The 19735-nt window shown below is 58.9% G+C and overlaps 5 protein-coding genes across 5 annotated transcripts; all 5 read left to right on the plus strand.

The window, feature by feature from the left end:
* Positions 1-539: 539 nt before the first annotated feature.
* On the plus strand, positions 540-1424 carry LDBPK_230390 (hypothetical protein, conserved; the record flags this gene model as incomplete). Its single annotated transcript, XM_003860892.1, has 1 exon — positions 540-1424. The coding sequence occupies one exon, from the start codon at positions 540-542 to the stop codon at positions 1422-1424; it is 885 nt and encodes a 294-aa protein (XP_003860940.1).
* Positions 1425-2417: 993 nt separating this feature from the next.
* On the plus strand, positions 2418-3518 carry LDBPK_230400 (hypothetical protein; the record flags this gene model as incomplete). The annotated part of the gene is made up of 1 exon (XM_003860893.1): positions 2418-3518. One exon carries the CDS (start codon positions 2418-2420, stop codon positions 3516-3518), a length of 1101 nt encoding a protein of 366 aa, XP_003860941.1.
* A 3146-nt stretch (positions 3519-6664) lies between these two features.
* LDBPK_230410 (NADP-dependent alcohol dehydrogenase, putative) lies at positions 6665-7723 on the plus strand (the record flags this gene model as incomplete). The annotated part of the gene is made up of 1 exon (XM_003860894.1): positions 6665-7723. One exon carries the CDS (start codon positions 6665-6667, stop codon positions 7721-7723), a length of 1059 nt encoding a protein of 352 aa, XP_003860942.1.
* Positions 7724-11122: 3399 nt separating this feature from the next.
* Positions 11123-11479, plus strand: LDBPK_230420 (hypothetical protein, conserved; the record flags this gene model as incomplete). The annotated part of the gene is made up of 1 exon (XM_003860895.1): positions 11123-11479. The coding sequence occupies one exon, from the start codon at positions 11123-11125 to the stop codon at positions 11477-11479; it is 357 nt and encodes a 118-aa protein (XP_003860943.1).
* Positions 11480-14514: 3035 nt separating this feature from the next.
* Positions 14515-18255, plus strand: LDBPK_230430 (ATP-binding cassette protein subfamily G, member 5, putative; the record flags this gene model as incomplete). The annotated part of the gene is made up of 1 exon (XM_003860896.1): positions 14515-18255. The coding sequence occupies one exon, from the start codon at positions 14515-14517 to the stop codon at positions 18253-18255; it is 3741 nt and encodes a 1246-aa protein (XP_003860944.1).
* Positions 18256-19735: the final 1480 nt, after the last annotated feature.

Consider the following 19735-nt stretch of genomic DNA (forward strand, 5'->3'; position numbering starts at 1 on the left):
GTGTCACCCCGAGGGGGATGTACCAGGGGTGGAGACCGGCATGATGGAAGGAGCGGCTGCAACGCGGTGTTTTGGTGGGTAGAGTTTGATGAGGAGCTCATGCTCTCAGTTGGCTGGGCCGGCGCACTGCTGCAACGCTTGTGTCGACGGCTGCTTCGCACCACGCGGTGTGGGGTCTGCGGCAGGGCCGCAGAGCAGAGTGGAAGGGAAGCTGAACCCATGGTGTTCTACGACAGAGAAATGGACGCATTAACGGAATGCACAGTTAACCCTACCTTTTCCCTCTCCCCCGTCGCTCACCTGTTTCTTCGCACCCTCTCTCGCTCTCTGTGTGCGGGATGGGCAAGCACACCCTAAACCAACAGCCGGCCGTTTCGACGCCCTCACTCTTACTTAGCCGGTCTGCTGGCCGTTTTCTTATTTTTTTTGTGTGTGTGTGCGTGTGCGTGTAGGACGTCTCTCGCTGTTGTTTGCATGCACTTGTGCCAGTCCCGTAAACCGTGTCTTAGTTGTTTTTAATGAGCTCGAAAGGAGCCGCTATGACGTCCAACGGCAACGGCGCGGCTCACGAGTCGCGGCCCGGCAAGAAGGGTCGCCGTGGAGGGCGACGTGCCGACCGTGAAGCAGCGGGTGCTCAGTTCGACTCCGGCAGCTCTCAAACCACCGAAAAGGGTGGCGACGAGTACCAATACAAGCACCCCAAACCTCGAGTGCTGACGAGCTCTCTCTTCATGTGGGAGCACGTCGCCGTTTTCAGCATGCCGGCACAGGTGGCGGAGCTCGAGCGAGTTAGCCGCGATGTGGCGCGGCTCCTCAAGGACTCCAACACCGGGACCCATCCCATGCAGCGCTACTGGAACGCACAGTGGAGCCGCATCGTGTGGAAGGAGGAGGAGCTGTCAGATGAAAAGAAGTACCTGGCGCCGACCATGTTGACGCGCAGCGAAGGCAAGCGCAAGTGGAAGAATGTGTTTGTTCAGGAGTATCCGCTCTACCTGAAGCGCGTGTACCAGGGCAAGGGGGTGTGCAACAACGCTGTGAATGCAGCCAAAGTACTGTTCAATCGCCAAGTGTTGAACGCTGCCAAGACGGCGGCTGAGCTGGAGCAAATGGAGCTGACCGTGGAAGAGGCGCGCGTGAAAGAGCAGAAGAAGCGCGGCGTTGACGTGGAATTCGAAGATACACCAGACACAGCGCCCAGCCCATCCTCGCTTGGCTGCCATCACGGCAGTTATCCGGCAAAGGGAGAGCGTGAGAGGCATGAGAAGGGCCGCCCACGAGCGGTGAAGAAGGCGCCACACGAGACCTACACCCGCAGCGACTATAAGGAGGACTACAGAACAGGTGACCGCAAAGGTAAGCACAAGAAAGGTGGCACCGGACGTTGGTCGAAGTTCGACGACTTCGGCGACTACAACTACTGAAACGCGGTGGTGTGGATGCGTGAGCATCAGTGTCTTTTCTTCTCTGCAGGCACGCGGACAATGAGCACGGGATGGGGAGGAGCAAGAAGGGGTGAAGAGGACAGGGATGGGGTGCGGCGCAGTGGCTTCCCCAACCCCTCTCCATCAATCGCCCTCCGTCCTTGCTCGCCATCCGACGGCGGCTCACCAATCGCACAGCAAACATGCACGCCATGAAGACGAAGGAATACGGCTTGCATAGACGCCAAGCAGCACAGCGTACATCATAATCTTGCCTGTCTTCACTTGCCCACATCCCTCTGCGCGCTTGTTTATCTGTGTGATGTGCACCGTGGCCCGCCCGCCTCTCCTCCTCCATATATATATACATATACGTATATATGTATTTACGCACCGCAACACCATCGCCCGCTTACGGAGTACCGCCGGATATGGTGTACGACTATCACGAGACGAAGCAGTGGGCTGCGCAACTTCTGGAAGAACAGACGAAAAGGCGCACACGTGCGCACAAGGTAACACAAACGACAAAGAGAAAAAAACGAACGAGCCTCTTCCCTTGTGCACCGGCACACGCCGCTCACCCACGCAGACGCTTGCAGGGAAGGGATGCCGCACATCGAGCCCTGGTTCAATGGCGGCCGTCCCGTGTTGCAGCTGGCCCTTTCCGTTTGCTGTGTTGTTACGCGCTTGCGTTTTCGTGAAGGGCGGCGGAAGGTGACGTGAAGTGATCGAGTCATGAGCGCGCGGCCTCATCTACGTCCTCTCACGCGCCCTCGATGGCGCATGCTCTACCCCATCCCTTTACAGCTTGCTCTCCGCAGTACACGCGTGTCCGTGTCGTGCTGTTGGCTTCCTTTATCTCCCCACCACCACCACCTTCTTCTTCGCAAGCCTGCTGTGGTGCCAGCAGGCGCGGAAGTAAAAGCGACATACAGCTCAGTGCGAAGGACACAGTGACCCCCACGCAACCGCCGACAGCTACCGAGCCGGATGTCTTGCATCCCAACGCAGCAACCCTTGAATGAGGTAGAGTTGCTGATGCAGGAACTGCAACTACGCATGACGCGAACTGCCGAGGCCAGTCCTCGCCTGTACGCAGCCCTACAGGAGCCGCGTGCCATCTATGCGATACTGGCGGAGTTTTTCGAGTCGCAACTCGAGCAGTCGCGACGGGCGAAAGACGTGGCACTTGAAGCGGCGGATGTGCGGCGAGTATGGGCCTTCTGCTTGGAGGCGCTAGCGTTCTCGTGCGCGACGTATGACACGAACGCCGCCCCCTCGTCGAGTGCACTGTCGCACGCCCAAGCGCCTGCCCAGTCGCTCGACGACTTTGTCCGCGGCGCACCGTCTCTGCCGCTTGAGGCTCTGCAGCGCGGCGCCCCTGTTGTCGATGCGAATTCCGTTGCGCGTGCGCCGTCTGCCGCCGCTACGCCGTCATCGCCGTGCACAGCGAGGAGCGAAGCGCGTCGCACCTCCGTCTTTTCTATTCTTCGCTCAGGCTTTGCGGGAATGATGGACTTGGCGTACGTGGCCGATCAACGCCTACAGCGCCCCTCGTCATCGGGAGCAATCTCGGTGGTGTCGCTGGCCGCCCTTGCCGCTTCTCTCGTCCCGACACTGGATCGAGTGCAGGCAGTGCGGTTGACAGCTCAGATCGCGGATGACGTCGTCGATAGTCGCATCACTTCCAGTGACGGGTCAACCGTGCCACCGTGCTCGAGGTCCGCTGTGGCGACACTCTTGGCTGGCGTGTGGCACATATGGGGTGTGTTGGACGCCGCACACTCGCCAACGCTCTACTCGCTGGGACAGCGTCTCTTTCAGCAGTTTGCCACCCCCGCGCATGGCCGGATGGCGCCTAACGTATCGCCGGTGTCCTTCGCGGCCTGGTTGCAACGTGCTCTACGGGAAAACAACGGTGCTCTGCATCAACAGTTGTACGCAGATGCCGAAGGGAGTACGCCACCAGCGAAAAAAAGTGCTGGAAAAGTCGATGCTGCTGCCACACGCGCAACTAAAGACCATAACACGGCGGCAGTGACGGAGGACGTTGCTGCTGTCTCAGACTTCTGGGCATGGCTTGCAAGCTAAGCATGCCGCAGGTGTCTGCGTGTGTCAGCGCACGCAGGTGTGCCCGCGACGCCACTGCTCTGCTCAAGTTTGCATATCGCGTGTTGGCACCGTTGTTGCAGCGACGTTAGAATGCGTTCTTTAGTCGCGGAGCTGAGCGGAGATGGCGGTACGCATGTCGGACAGGTGCCGCAGGGCGCTGTTGCTGAGCCGCACTGGACAAGCTACGCTGTCCCTCCCTTGTCCCGGCCAATCTCGCGCACGTGTGTCAGCATGCACGCACCTCGCCTCTTCAGTCGGCCTCTCCATGTACAGGCCCGGCGTACGCAAGGCGCGGCGCCAGTGCAAAACATACATGGATCGTTCTTCGTGACCGCGCTGCATCGCTGGATGATGTCGCATGTCTGCTGCGCTCTCCGTGCGTGCGTGCGTGCGCCCCCTCTCTTTCCACGCTCGCCCACAACTCACTTGGGGCGAGTTCCCTGCCAGCACCACGGCGGCAAAGCGGGGCTGTGGCAGACAGCGAGCGGGCCAACAAGTCCGCGCCATCCTCCTCCTCGTTCTCTCCTTCGCATCCCTTCATATCGGGAGGCTCCGCCCCTCCTTCTTCACAAGGCACGTGGGTTGTGGCGCCGTTCACCATCGATCGGGGCTGTGCGTGTACAGCGCTCACCAGCGTGTCATCTCCCTCTTTTTTGAGCGCAGACATAGCCGTACACAACCTCCGCCACCTCTCTCCCCCTTTCGACACCCGCTTACGGCGTTGCTGGCATTGTAGTGTGACCGGGAATCCTTGCCATGGAGGCGCGTGCTGCTGCTCGAAGTCAACGCGACATGCGCGTCACACAAAACCTGTCGTTACGGCGCCGCTGCATGTTTCTCATGGACCACGAGATGTGGCGTGTGTGCGCCCTCGGTGACAGCGGCGATGCTGGGCCGACCGGTGCCAGCGCTGAGCAACTGCGCTTGTCCACTCTGGCACTGCTCAGGACGCACTCTAGGCAGCTGGAGGAAGTCACAGAGGCGGGGGTGGAAGACATCAAGGCTGCCGTGAGTGGCATGACTACCGCACTCCTGTCTGCTCCATCTCGAGCCTCAAGACACGCAAAGGCGTCGTCAGCACCAACCTCCACAGCAGCCGTGCCGTTATCTTCTGCGACCCGCAGCACTGCCCGCGAGAACGTCTGCTGGGATCGATGGGAGGAAGCGCTGGAGACACTCCTCGCCTTCCTTGAGGAACCACGCGGCACAAGCTCCGCTCAGAGTCCGACAAGCGGCTGGAGCACGCTGAAAGGAGACGGCAACGCAGGCGGCGGCTTCTCCATAGCAAGTTGCGAAACTGATCTGGAGAGAGCCGTGCGCACGTTGCTATGTGAGCTTGTTCGTCACTTCTATGAGGCTGGGCGAGCTTACTACGCCGCGAAGAAAGACGCAGAGCGAGCGGCGGCGCATAGCAAGCGATCTCGTGACACACCGGCTGACGGCGGCAACACTGGTCGCTGTAAGATGCGTGTGACGTGGAGCGTGGCCGCCCCCATCGCCCCGCTTTTGTACGATCTCTACACGGAGTGAAGGGGCTCTTTTCCTCGTGCACCGTGGCGGATCAGCGGGAGGGTGAGTTTCGGAAGCGCCCCAGCACACGCACGAGAAGAGGCGGGAATGGAGGAATTTAAAAGCCACCTGCTAGCGTGTATCTTTCACTCAACCTCTATGGCTCCTTTTCTTTCGCTAGCCCAAGCCCCACCCATCTTCTCTCGCTCTCCTGCTAGTCACGCACACCACCCGTGACCGCTGAGCCCTCTACTGATACACACAGATTGCAACCACCCATAACGAAATCGATGGGGACGACATCGCGCGCCAATCGATGTGGGGGCACGCTTACACCAAAAGCAAAAAACATCTGCTCGTGGTCGTTTCTTTTTTGGCGAGAGAGGGGTGGGGGCATCGCCACGAGAAGGCGTCGAAACGGGGTGAACACCGGGCACGGGGTTCACTTTCGACTCTTTCAATGCTGGTGGCCGCATTGGTGCCAGAGTATTCTTATGTATTGCACAGCTTAGAGCCGGAGAGCCTCTTCCTGCGCGGATGCTGCGCCTTGCACGCGCTGAGTCTGCGCGTGTGTGTGTGTGTGTGTCTGTTGGCAGCGGCTTTGCTCTCACTGCTGCATCAGTGCGTCTCACTCCACGTGCACATGCGCACGCGCCCCTCCTCTCGTCACCTCTCTGCTCACGTTCCCTTCAGAGACGTAGTGAGGGGGTGAGGAAGGGGAGGGGGCGCACCGTAACTCTGTGCGGACGCGCGTCTGCCTCGTCGCACGTGTTCTGTCTGCTGCGCCTGCTTCTCTTTGTATGCCTTTTACATGCCACCCCACCCCACCCCATAGCCTTCGAAAAGCTGAACAACAGATGACCGTCGCAATCGCACCAAGGAAGCGCGTCCACAAAACACGCGCGCAAGCACCTGCCCCCGCTCATCTCGTTTTTTTTTTCGCCGTTGTTGCCCTTTCGCTTGGCTTCCGTGCCGCTTGATGGTATCAGACATGCACAGCAGCAGGGGCAGCAGCGGTTGTGCTGGCAGTCACGCTCATTCCCCCACCCATCCACCCACCCGGCGCGTCACAGTATGTGGTGGCGCACCGACGTCTTCAGGTTAAAGAGCAGCGAAGAACGCGAGGTGGAGAGCAGGCGATGCAGCCCAAGTATATGCGACAGGAAGCGGTGACTATGGGCCGGCGAGCTCGGTAAAGTGACACTCATCGCCTCTCCCTCGCTTCCTGGTCTTGCTAAACGCATTTATCCACCGTGGTCACGAACGGAAACACACACACACACACGCACGCACACCCGCGCGCGCAGCAACGGAACCCGCACACGTCCCCCAGCAATCCTCGCTCATGCATCCTGATGTAGCAAGACCTGCACTATCCTCTTCTCTCCTCTTCTCCTTGCCCTTGATCTTATCGTGTCTGTCGGTGTCGCGATCGACCACCGACACCGCACCACGTAACACAACGCCCCACCGCCATATCCGCCCATCCCAGCTCCCTCTCAAGCATCCTCTATTCATTTGCACATCTTTTCTGCATTCCCTCGGCCCACCATTCAATCACGCCCCCTCCCCCACCTCCCTCTTCCCACTCAAACACCAGCTTTATCATCACCGCCATGCCGACTGAAGCGCACGGATGGGCTGCCCTCTCCGCCAAGTCGAAGCTGGAGCCCTTCACCTTCCAGCGCCGTGACGTTGGCCCTGACGATGTGGTGATCAACATAGCGTACTGCGGTGTGTGCCACAGCGACGTGCATCAGGCCCGCGATGAGTGGGACGGCTCCACGTTCCCGATGGTGCCCGGCCACGAGATTGTTGGCCACGTGACGAAGGTGGGCTCAGAAGTGACCAAGTACAAGGCTGGCGACAGGGTTGGCGTGGGCTGCATGGTGGACTCGTGCATGAAGTGCCGCCAGTGCGAGCGCGGCCTGGAGCAGTATTGCGTGAATGGCGCGTCGTTCACCTACAACAGCACGCAGCAGGACAAGAAGACGCCGACCTTTGGCGGCTACTCCGACCACGTGGTGGTGCGCGAGCATTTCGTTGTGAGCATCCCGGATAACCTCGACCTGTGCGCCGCGGCACCGCTTCTCTGCGCTGGTGTCACGACGTTCTCGCCGCTGCGGTACTGGGGAGTGAAGAAGGGCACGCGCGTGGGTGTGGTTGGGCTGGGCGGTCTGGGCCACATGGCCGTGAAGCTGGCGAACGCGATGGGGGCGGAAGTGACGGTGTTCACTCGCTCCTCGAACAAAGTCGAGGAGGCGAAAAACCTCGGCGCGCACCACGTCGTCAACACGAACAACGAGCAGGAGATGAATTCGATTCAGGGAACACTCGACGTGATTGTGGACACGGTGGGCATGAGCCACGACCTGCGCCCCTACATGATGACGCTGGACATCGACGGCAAGCTTGCCCTGGTGGGCATGCCGGAGCACGCGCACCCGCCGCTGGACCCCCGGCGCATTATCGCTTCGCGCCAGTGTGTTGGCGGGTCGAATATTGCTGGCATGCCTGAGACACAAGAGCTGCTCAACTTCTGCGGTGAGCACAACATCACCGCGACGGTGGAGAAGATCAGCATCGAATGCATCAACGAGGCCTACGAGCGCATGTTGGCGAGCGACGTGCGCTACCGCTTCGTGATTGACATGGCATCTCTGAAAAGGGAGTAGACGCGGCCCTCACAACGGCGTCACTGGAGGCAATGGTGCTCCGCAGCCCACCTGGTAAAAAAGCACTCTCGGGGAGAACTTCATCTTCCCCATGTGGGCTCGATCAGGCAGCTGCGGATGGCACTGCCGCTCCACGGTGTCCCTCTACGCAACTAGCAAACCCGTACTCCTCCTATCATGTTTTGGCTTCCATATAAACGCCGGACAGGACTTTACGGAGTCTGCCTCTGCGGTTACGGGAGAGCAGGATGACCAGTGACGTGGCCCGCGCCTTTTTTGTGTGGTGCGTGTACGTGTGCTTGGGTATGTTTTACGTCTTCGAACTCTGTTGAGGACACTCGTGCATGGACTGCCCCCCTCCCCCTCCTCTTCCTTCCCCCTCCACACTACCCGCCTCTCATTATCCATCTGTCTCCTTTCCATGTTTGGACGCCTCTTCACGTGCATCTTGCGGCGTTTTGTGTATGTGTGCGTGAGCTGTGACGGCAATACCTGCAAGGGCGAAGAGGAAAGTGACGGACTGGGTGGTCAGTGGGCAAGTGGAGGAGAAAGGGAGAAGACGGCGGGGCAGCGGCAAATGGTCGATCATCACAAACTCTGCCATCGACGCGAGTAAACCAAAGTGGTGCTCGTAAGCCGGCCAGAGAGACGAGGGCTGATATATATATATAGCGACGGCGGTTTTCTTTTTTATCTTTCTTTTCCATTATTTGTTTTCCTCTTTCTACTTCATTGATTGGTGACGCGGTCGCTACTGATGGCACGCACTCGTATCAACGGTGAAGGAATGAGCGAGTGTGTTCGGGTGTGTGTCGGGGTGGGCTGCTACTGCCGGTGCGCGCTAACACCGAGGAGCAGTGGGTTCGAAAACAGCAGGAAAAACTGAACTTTCTCAGCATGAGGACAAGAAAGGCGAAGAACCAACTGACAACAGCGACGGAGGGGGAGAGAGCCGGTGGCGGAGGAGCGACGAGAAGCTCATGAGCACATATCGGCGCACAATCACACACCGATGACGTACATGGCGGCGGGTGGGCGAGGAGTGCATGGCAAGGAGAGGAAAGAGTCTCGAACAAGAGAAGCGGGAGGAGGGAATCAGCGAGTAGCGTGCGCGAGAGCCACGCAGATTGACCGCGAGCAAGCAAACACAAAAAGGGACAACCCATATAAGTTGTAGCACTGTTTCTTTTCGTGGCTGCTTCTTCCGACTCCGTCTCCTGTTGTACTTCCTCCTCCCCCCCCTGCTCCTCTGCCCCTCCCTTTCCCTCTCCTTCTCTTCACACGGCTGAACTCTACCCGTCTCAATGAATTCAGAAGCCGGAACATGCTATTGCATTTTGGTTCCCTCCCTCCCCCTCTCCCCGCCGCCCCCCTCTTATTGTTATGTTTCACCCTGATTTTTTGGGGGAGAGGCGTATCTCTTTTGGGCTTGCCCCGTCGGCAAAAGGAAACGGTTTCTCATGCAGACGGCTGCTTGCTCTCACTAAACGGCTGTGCACTTGGACGTGCCGGCCTCTCTCCCTCCTCTGTCTCTGCGTTTGCGTCTTGTCGACATGCGTGTTCGTGTCATCGGCTTTGGGCTCCGAGACTTGTCTTTGCGGGTGCGTCTCGCTTGTTGTGTGCCTTTTCGTTCCGGACGGGGAAGTGCTCCGCCTCCCTCTCCGCAATATCCACGAAGCACCGATCGCAGCATTTTTTCTATGTGCGTGCGTGTGGCCCGCAAGTAACCTGCTCGGCACGCCACATCTTCTCACTCTTCCGACTCTCAGCCCCTCCCCCTCCCCTACTCCCTCTCCCCATACTCGTCCCATGCGTGTTCGAATTCATTCCTCCTCTCCACTGGATACATGAAAATTTTTATTCCTTAGTATTGCGCATGAGTTGTGAGTTTTTCTCCGTGTTCAACTGACCTTTTTCCCTCCCCTCTGTACACCCCCCCCCTGCCCCTCCCCTCTGCACCTCTAAAGAGAAGGGAGGGAGAAGGTATTTGCTTGACCATCTTTCTCTGTTTCGCCTGTGCTCCCTTTTGTTTCCGTATTGCCAACGACTTGAACCGTGCGCTCGCGTGCAGCGTCGCGAGCCAATGCCTCGGTGTTTCAATAAAAAGCTTCCCTTTTTTCTATTTTCCTTTGTTTTCTTTGCTCGTTGTTTTAGCAGGTCGCCGAAGACACGCGCTTTCCATAACACCCCTTATAATCACGTTGGGGAGAGGGGATGTGGGTTGCGCAGCGCCTCCTCTCCAGATACTTGTGTTAGCTCCTTCCTTCTCCTCCCTTCAATGGCTCTTTTCTCTGTGCGACTCAGCCGGCGGCACCGTTGCGTTTTAATACTCACCTAGCACAGTCACACACACACGCGCGCGCACAATGCGCGTGCCCACGGCTTCTTGCTCCCCCTTCTCGTCGCACTCCATGACCACATGCAACCTCCACGCTCCCGTCTTTCGTCGTCTACCGTCCGACATGCTCTCTCCTTCCACGCCAGCTGGTTCCCAACTACTACGCACACATCCACACTTGGGTGCGGGGCCAGGGGCGCACTTGAGAGATAGAAAGCGGAAGGACTGTGGAGGAAAGAGGCAATGCAGAGTTCGGGGATGCGCAGAGAAGCGGTTGCGTGCCTGTGTCTGTGTGCAGAAGTTTAGAGGCTGCACGATGCAGCTGGTGCCAGCGGCGTTGCGTGGCCTCTCCGCACACGTCGGGAGACGAAGAGGGGGTGGGTGGAGGAAAAGAACGCCATTTTGAGCGGTGGACCGTGAGGACATCGAAACGGAAAAGTGAAACACAACAACAGCATAATGTCAACAGCTTCCATTATTCAAGAAGAATGTGGGAGGGGAGGAGCAGGCACGGAGGCTGCTGCTGCCGCCGCGGCGGCGGCGGCGGCGGCAACCCACTCAGAATCGCGTCTCTTCCATTTCTCGGAAAAAGTCCTGCGCTCCTCGCTACCCTCTCCCTCCCGTATCGGCCGTGACGCGGCAAGGATGGCAAGTGCGTCGTCGCTTAGGCATGTGTTGCGCACACACAGTATTACCACTTTCTAATAGAGGGCACAGCTGCCTCTCCTTTACCAGAACGAAATCGCAAGGCTACTCTCTGTGTCTCTCTGTCGCCCTCTTCTACGTGTTTTTTGTTTGGGGGGTTCCTTCCCCGCACCTCACCTGCTGCCGCTACTCACTGCTTGGTGTGTCGCCATGTTTTGTGGCTGTTTTGGCTGACGTGTGATCTACGTCCCACTCACCTAAACAACCACCTACCCCTACCTCGTTCTCTCACAATACTCCGCGCTGCTGCAGTGTGCTCTAAGTCTAACGCGCTGATTCCCCCTCCCCCACTCTCTCAATCGTCTCTGATACAATCGGCCGAGTATCCCCGATAGAGATAAGGTATCACGGCAAGGATGCGTCGTTTCACGTCCCGCATTGCGGCCTTCGCGGCCGTGCCGGCGGCTGAGCAGACCCGCCAGCTTCACTTCCCCATTTCGCCCCCACCGATTGAGATCGACTACCTTGATAGCGACCCGCTTGAGTTCGCCGTGCGCACGGAGGCGCGCAGGTGGGGCTTTGATGACTTGCAGTACATGCGTGAGCTCGCGTTTGTACGCATCAAGAATAACCCGTCGATCGGCGACTTCCGCAACATGACACCAGAGGAACGCCGCGACCTCTTCTGGGGTAGCGACCGTCAGGACTTCTTTCGCTACATCACCTTAAAGCTGACGGGCCACCCCGAGCACCTCTATCACCGCGGCTGGTAAGGAATTAGGTGTGTGTGTGTGTGCACTCCGAAGTGCCTTGCTTTTTACGTTCCCCCCTTCTCATCCACCCCTATACGCTCTTGTGGCGCTTGAAGAGAGGGGGGGGGGGTGAAAGGCTGGCGTGGGTGATGGCCCTCCTTCTCCTTTTACATATGTTTCGTGTAGCAAGCTGCCCGCCTTCCTCTCCTGTCCTGTTTTTTTTTCTTACTTTTCCCCGTCGAACTACCCATGTGTCGCCCCCCTCCCCTCTCCTCGACTACCACCACCACCACCGCCTCTCCTTGTCATCGCACAAGTGCGCGCGTGTGCCTGTGCAGCTTCGAGACGGTCTTTTCTTTCTACAGCGCAACACGCGCACGGCAGACAAAGGGTGGTGGACTGCGCCGGGCTCGCGATGGTCTCAACTACACCAGCAGCATCGCCTAGCAGTCACGCAAGACGGATGGGATGAGAAGGACCCGTAGTATAGGAATCGAATCCGCGTATGCGCCTGTGTTCGTGTTGGGTGTCTGTGCGGCTGTGTTTTGTAAGTCTGTTGCTGCAGGTGGCCGCGTGCGCGTGCCTGCCGACGGAGCGGCGCGCCACCACCGACACGCAAAGACCCACATGCCCATGCACATGCGCGCATTGCGAGCACAACGGCGGCGTGGTATGGTGTACGCTAGTAGAAAGAACAAGTCAAGTGACCAGATGCCGGAGACTGGTGTGTGCATCACAAGGGATGGGGTGTTGTCCCGACGGAACTGTGCACTAGTCCTCTGCTTGCCGTGTGGGGGTGTGTACGCGTGATGACGCCGTAAAGGTGTGACAGACGCTTCTACTCCCCGCCACCACCACCCTCCCATCCATCACCCGCTTCGTCTGTTTAATGACAAGAGAAACTCCCACATGCTTGTGTTTGTGGCGTGTCCGTCTGACCTTTTCCCCGTCTCCCTGCCCAGCTCACCGACTTACCCTCTCTCTGTTCGTCCAGTTGTCCCAGATCCTTTCCTCGTGCGCCTCCCTCCCTCTCGGTGGCACAGCTCGGTCTCGCGCGGCGTGCAGAGACGCGCATTCGTCTGTGGACGTGAGAGTGGAGAAGCGGCTGCGTGCACGCGTGTGTGTGATGAGGAAGAGGAGACACGTTTAAGAGGACTACGGCGATGGCGCAGTGGTCAAGGTGAAGCCAAGAGCCGAAGGGGTGGGACGCAGGTAAGACGTGAGGTGCGAGGGCACGAGAGAAGTGGGCATGACATGCGCGCGTGCGGGTGTCTGTGGAAGACCAATGCACAAATAAGGAGAACAAAAAAAAACGCACACCATGAGAAAGCTGCGTGGGCGGAAGGGCGGGAGATGCACCAGCAAGGGTGCCTTTCATCCTTCGCCTCTCCCCTCCCCTCCACCCTTTCCTTTCACGCCAACGGGTGCGCTGCAACCTCAGCTGGCCCCCTTTCCGGGGCCGAAGAGCATTCCATCTCGGAGAGACGAATGGGGAGGGAGGGAGGGGGGGGGGCGGCGAGGGAAAGGCGGAACGCATCCCTAATGGAGAGGGGAGGGAAGAGTGCGAGGTGAATGCCGTCGGAGGATCGACTGCGGTGCTAACCGCGCATCATGTAACCCGGCCAGGCCGCATCACCTTCATGCATCCCGTTTTTTGTCTACGCGCCTTCGTACGCAAGTCATTCTCACGTTTTCTGTCACTCCTCTCTCTTTCCCACTCGCAACATCCCCACGATCAACGACGTTGCCTTTGCGAACCTTCTCACCTTTACGATTCTTACTCGAACACCGATGCATCGAATTCCTCGCCCCGGTACGCACGCGTGCACGCACATGCAAAAGCCGTCACATCTCTGACTCTCCACGAACAACACCACACTCACCAATACCCATAACACAGAGGAAACAGGACAAGCTAAAAAAGAGAGCAATCAAAGGACGTGCGCATCCGATTTCGTGTACGAGATCCTCTCCCCTTCTACATTTTCTGTGCCTGCGTACGGTTCTCTGCCTTTGGTGCACCCCCCCCCTCGCACACGCCGCTTCTTTCTTGCCGCTTCCCAGCCACTTGCTCGAGCACAAGGCCAACGATCCACTCACGGGCGTCATTGCGCGCACGCACGCGCACACACACAGAGAGAGGCAACGCTGCCGGCGTCCGGCTCTTCTATACAACTAAATCCACGCATACTCGTAGCTGTGTGAGGGATCCTTTCTCCCTCTCCCTCTCCCTCTCTCCTCGTTCCTCCACTCTCACGCTGACAGACGCACGCCCACACGCACGCAGCTTGTATTGTTTTTCGTGCGCTCCGGATTCCAGTTCTCTTTACCTTCTTTTCCCTCTCTTGTCTCGTATCCCGCTTCTTCCTCATTCCTTTTTGTGGATCGTTTCGCTCTGTGTTGCGCTTGGCCCTCCTCCCTCGCTCAGTCTCTCTCTCTCTCGCCCTGTACACACACATATATATATATATATCAATACATTATATATATCGATATATATATATATATGCTATTTGTACGGTCTCCTTCCCCCTCGGTGTGTTTTGCAATAACCTGTGCTTGTGGCCGGCCACCTCCTCTCCCTGTCCCCCCCCCTCCTCCCGCGCCTTCTCTTTCTGCTGTTGCTGCTGCTGCTCTCACTGTGCCTGGTCACTGCCACGATTGTTGTTTGGTTGCTTGCCGCTGCATCTTGTGCCTGGGCCGTGTATATATAGAGGTGCACCTTTTACTTCTTTCTTCGTGGTTGCGTGTGTGTGCGTCCTCGTGCGCCCCTCCCCCTGCATCCTCAGTGCACACAAGACAAATACGCGCCCTATCGATACGCGCACGCTCACACTCGGCAGGTTTTTTTTTATTCACACCGGTAAAGCAACAGCCTAAGGCACCTTGCGGGTGACGAGTTGCTGACATCTCCATCAGAGCAGTGCTCTTCTCTTCTGCCTTTCCTGCCTCACCTCTGTGTGTCCTCATTCATTGGCGACCAGTGGCCGTCGCTTCACACCTTCGAAAGCCTTGCACCGGGTGAGCTGCAGAGGCTCGTACTTCGGGGTAACTTCATGATGGCGCCGCAGCGGAAAGAAGCACGCAGCGCCGTGCCGCGCAGCCACCACGCCTCATCACTCAGCGCAGCCACTACTCTGGTGGCTGTGTTCCTTGTGCTCCTCCTCCTTGCCACTTGCGCATCTGTCACTCAAGCGCTGCATGTGAGCCCGGCGTCCGCAGAGGCAGCGATGTGGAGCCGCATGGATGTGTTCGCGTCCTCTGGTTCGCACTCAGACTCGATCACGTGCCTCAACGGCGGCATCCCTGCCGGCGACCACTGCACCTGCCCCCTCTACTACACCTCGGCGAACTGCTCGCAGCGGCAGTGCCCCAACTCCATTGGAGGCGAAGGGCCGCATCGCGTGATGCCTGTGAACTCGACGAACAAGTTCTGTGATCACTGCGACGAAAAGGAATTCACCGGCCTCAGCTGTCAGGTATGCCAGAGCAACGCGGCTTGCATGCAGTACGCCGGCAGCGCTGCTGAGTGCGACAACAGCACGTCCGTCCGCGGTGACAGCAAGCAATTCCAGTGCACGCTAAAGAACGAGTTCTTCGTTCGACTCATGAGCGGCAACCGCAACATCACCGTTGAGGTTCTGTTCAACTGTTCCACATCAGACGGCACCGCCTTCAGGAAGGGTGAGCAGGGTGTGTGCAACATGGCCATCTATCGCATAGAACCGAATCACAGCTATGTGGATCCCTTTTTCCGCTGCGACGCGCAGGAGTGCTCGCTCAAGTATGGCCAGAAAGACCCTGACCCGAACGACGCGAACAACAACACGCTGCGCCAGCGCTTTTTCCGCGCCGCTCGCACCTCTGGACAGGTGGCGCTCATCGTCGAGTGCGCTTTACTCGCGCTTCTTGGTGGCTTCACTGCACTGCTGGGGCCCAGACGCACCAAGTCCATCACTGTGGCTCTCGCCTCCGTGATCACCGTCACGGTGCTGGTGTACATCTCCTTGATGATGCTCAGTATGCAGTCCATCTCCGCCCCGGAGCAGACCGTCGTCTACGAGTGCAAGAAGACGCATTGCGCCTGCGCCGAGGACCCGCCGCCGCAGTACGACCCGATATGCTCACAAAAAGAGGAGCTGAATAACCAAATCCTGCCGTCCATTAAGAACAGCATCCGGTTTGCCTGCGGACAGAACACCTCGCTCTGCGAGCTGACGCTGGCGGATCTCTCGCTGGTGTTCCAGGCGGACTGCCGCGCCTCCGAGTGCGTCGACACCGTCCGCTTCCCTGATGACTCGTCGGACGACAGCAACGACGACAGCGGCGGCGGCGGCGGTGCGGCCGTCCTGGCGAAGCTGAATCTCGGCATCCTTCTCGTGCTGCTGGTGCTACTCGTGGTGAGCGGGATTGGAACTCACTATTACTACACTCGCAGCATCTCCTGCGAGCGTGACAGGGATTTCCTCATCACCTTCCACGTGAGCACGCCGTACGGCGACGACGGCGGCAGCCACGAGACCGGCGACCCAGATGTCCTCGATGAGCGCCACGTGCACCTGAACGGCAGCGCGGACGGCAGCGCTGTTGAGCACGAGCAGGAGCCTCTGCTGTACAATTCGCCGGTACCGCGAGCCGAGCGGCGGGGCTTTCTTTCACGGGGTGTTTCCAGCAGTCGTCACTCTGAGGGCAACGTCTCTGTTCGCGCGAGCGTGTATGAGCAGGCGCGCGCCTTGACGCCGGCGGCGTGCGCGCGCATTGAGGAGCTGCGCCGGCTCACCGCCGCACCGCTGGAGTTGCAGGTGTCAGAGTTGCGGTATACCTTGAATACGCCTCTGCTGGGGGCTGCGGACGAAGGTTCGCAGCGCACGCTGCTTCACCGCATCAACTTCACAGTGCACTCGGGGGACGTGCTGGCTATCATGGGACCCTCCGGTGCCGGTAAAACCACGCTGCTGGATTTGCTCTCGGCTCGCGCTAAGTCAGGGGAAGTCAGCGGCACCATTGCCCTGAACGGTACGCCCATCACGACGACCGGTTCCCGCGCGGCGCAATACCGCAACATCATCGGCTACGTCTCGCAGGAGGACACGTTGCTGCCGTCCCTGACTGTCGAGCAGACAATCCTCTACGCCGCACGGCTAAAGCTGCCGAAGGCGCTTTCGCACAGCACTGTGCGTCGCATTGTGGCGCGCGTCATCGAGACGCTGAAGCTGCAGCACTGCGCACAGACGCTCATTGGTGGCGAGACGACACGCGGCATCAGCGGCGGCGAGAAGCGCCGCGTGTCTATCGCTGTGGAATTGTTGGCGAACCCGCGTATCCTGTACCTTGACGAGCCAACGAGCGGCTTGGACGCGGTGAGCGCGAAGCGCGTGGTGGAGGCGGTGGTGGCTCTGGCGAAGGACTCGACGATGCGCATATATGCCATGCACTACTTTGCGTTCCAGCCCATCGTCATCTTCAGTATCCATCAGCCCTCACAAGAGATCTACGAGCTTTTCGACAAGGTCCTGCTGCTATCGCGGGGAATGAGCATCTACTGCGGCTCTGCCGCGTCCGCCGCGGCGACGATCGAGCGGCGGGTCACGGCCGCCTTCGGCCACACGCGAGAGGTACCGAGGAGGGAGGCGCACAACAACCAGGCGGAGTACCTTATGAAGGTCGAAGAGATTCTCGACGACGCCGTGCGCGCGGAGTTGCAGGAAGAGGACGCACTCGAGAACACCAGTACTGCAGGTGCGCCTTACGGCAGCGCCTCGGCCGATGGGTCTCCACTGGCCGCGGCTCGCACGCAAGTGCCGCCGTGCCGCAGTCCCGGGTCACCGCCCCCGCGCGCGCCGTCGCAGTCCGGCGGCTGCCACGACTTCGACGACGGTGAGCAGGTAAGCGGGGCCGACATCCTGAGCACCACGTTTGGCTTCCGTATGTACTACGCGAACGTGTATGAACAGCTGCAGCTACTCGTCTCTCGCTCCATCACGTGCCTGTTCGGCTCCTTCCACCTAGTGATATGCCACTCGGCCGTGGTGGCGTGCCTTGCGACGCTCATGTGTGTCCTCTACCGCGAGCAGGCCCTTGATCTTCCGGGGTCGCTCAACCGCGCCGGCTCGGTCTCTTTCCTGCTGCTCGTCACCTCCTTTTTGTCTCTTAGCTGCCTTGAGCAGCTCATCGTCGAGCGGAAGCTGTTCAACGTGGAGCGGGAGAACGGCTTCTACACCACATGTCCGTATCTGATCTCCAAGATCGTCGTCGACATCATCCCGCTTCGCATTATTCCAGCCATGGTGCTCGCCTCGGTCATCTACTTCCCCATGGGCTTCCGCGTCGACGCAGGACTGCACTTCTTCTACTTTATCCTCATCATCGTGCTCTTCTCCATCTGCATGACGATGGTGATTCTCTGCATCGGCATCGTCAGCGGCTCCTTCGGCGCCGCGGCGCTGCTCAGCAGCGTCTTTATCTTGTGGAACTTCGTCTTTGGCGGCGCGCTGGTGCAGGCCGAGACGATCCCGCCCTCGCTGCGCGCCTTCAAGTCCATTTCGCCCTTCTTCCTCGCTTTTGAGTCGCTCATGGTGAACGAGCTCGACGGACAGCACTGCGTCTTCTCCCCGACAGACGAGACGGGGAAGAAGTCGTCGGCGAGCATCCCAATTATGTGTGTACAGTACCTGGCAAACATCGGGCTGAAGCCGGAGCGGTTCAACGCCGATGTAATGCAGCTGGCTGTGTACTGCCTCCTTTTCGTGGGCCTCTCCTGGATGCTGCTCTCAAGCTGCTCGAAGCTCGTTCGCTAGTCGGCGATGCACGGTGGATGTGCGAGGGCGAAACGCTCCTGACGTGTGGTGGTGGGGGAAGGCAGAAAAAGTAGAAGTGAGGGATGATATGCGAAGCGAGCGGGTGCGGGTGCGGGCTGCGGGCGGGAGGGGGCGGCGGCAAGGATGCGAGGATGCGAGGATGCGGGAATAGGTGTTGGGTGCCGTGTGCTTTGTTGCGTGAATTGTGTTCTCTCCTCCTCTCGTATAGATGGCGGCCGCCCCGTCGTCCACCGTTGGCCCCCCCCCCGCCCCCCTCCCCCGCTCCCTTCGACAAAGGACTCCTTCCATTTTTATGCTTTATGCATACCTATATATATATATACATATATATATGGCTTTGAAAGCGAGAGAGCTCTCCCTTCGCCGCGTTTGTGGTGTACGTGTGTGTATCGCCTTCCCACTGCCCAGGGACGTGCTGGCTGCCTCGTTTGTTGCTGCGTTTGAGTGCTGCTGCTACGCACTCACCTTCCCTCTCTTTTCCTTCAACAAATCGCGTGGACATCCGCGTCTGTCCTGCGCTTGTGCGCTGAGGTATTTGTGTCTCTCCTCCCTCCATCCCCTCCTCGCCCGCCTTTGCGCGCACGCACGCATGTATTGATTTTCTTCTGCGGGGATTGCCTTTTCGTCTTCGATTGCTCATCCGTTGGCTTTGGCGTTGTGCGTCGCATGCATCTCTCCGTCACCGTGAGTTGGCCGCTTTCAGGTCTCTTCTTCCCTCGTTGGTTCTCTCGCGGGTGCTTGCCTGGCTGCGTGCAAGCGTCGGTGTGCGTCGTGGATGATTTTCCCCGTTGGCTGTTGTGCGTTTCGAGCGTCACAGCGTTCTCCTCTCTCTGTGCTGATAGTCGCTGTTTCCGTTTTCGGTGACCCTCTCTCTCTTGTGCCATGCCCTCATCCAGTGTCACCGCCTCAACCCCCACCCCCACTCCCCCAAAGAGAACGTAAAAGAGTATCGCGAGTATCTTCGAGCCAAGGCAGCATACAGACCCTGAGGAGCTCCGTGGCGTATGTCGTTTCTAAGACGACATGTGTCTGCACATCAGTGCGCGTCAGCGCGGGGGCTGAGAGGTGGTGGACGCCCAGACCACGCGCTTGTACGGTATCCCAGCATCACCTTCATCTCCTCCCTCGCCCCCCTACCGCCACTGCCACTGCAACGTTTGAACTGCGGAGGATGAAAGTAGCAACATCCGCCACACCACACATATACCTTTCTTACCCCATCGCGTCCTGGCTCGCGTGTCGAACCATCAGCGGCCTTCCTACCTTATCACAGATGAAGGCAACGGCCCCGTCTTCTACACTCTCCTCTCCCTCTCCTTCGTTCTCTTGTATCCTCGGGGCGACTGTGAGCCACCAGGTGACGGTGCCATCCCCATCGCTGTCGCACAAAGACAGACAGAGAGGTACATACTGGCGCAGCTGGCGGCCTCTTAGCCTGACACGTGGCAGCGTGCGTGCG

The sequence above is a fragment of the Leishmania donovani genome, chromosome 23, assembly GCF_000227135.1.
Source record: "Leishmania donovani BPK282A1 complete genome, chromosome 23".
NCBI lineage: Eukaryota > Euglenozoa > Kinetoplastea > Trypanosomatida > Trypanosomatidae > Leishmania > Leishmania donovani.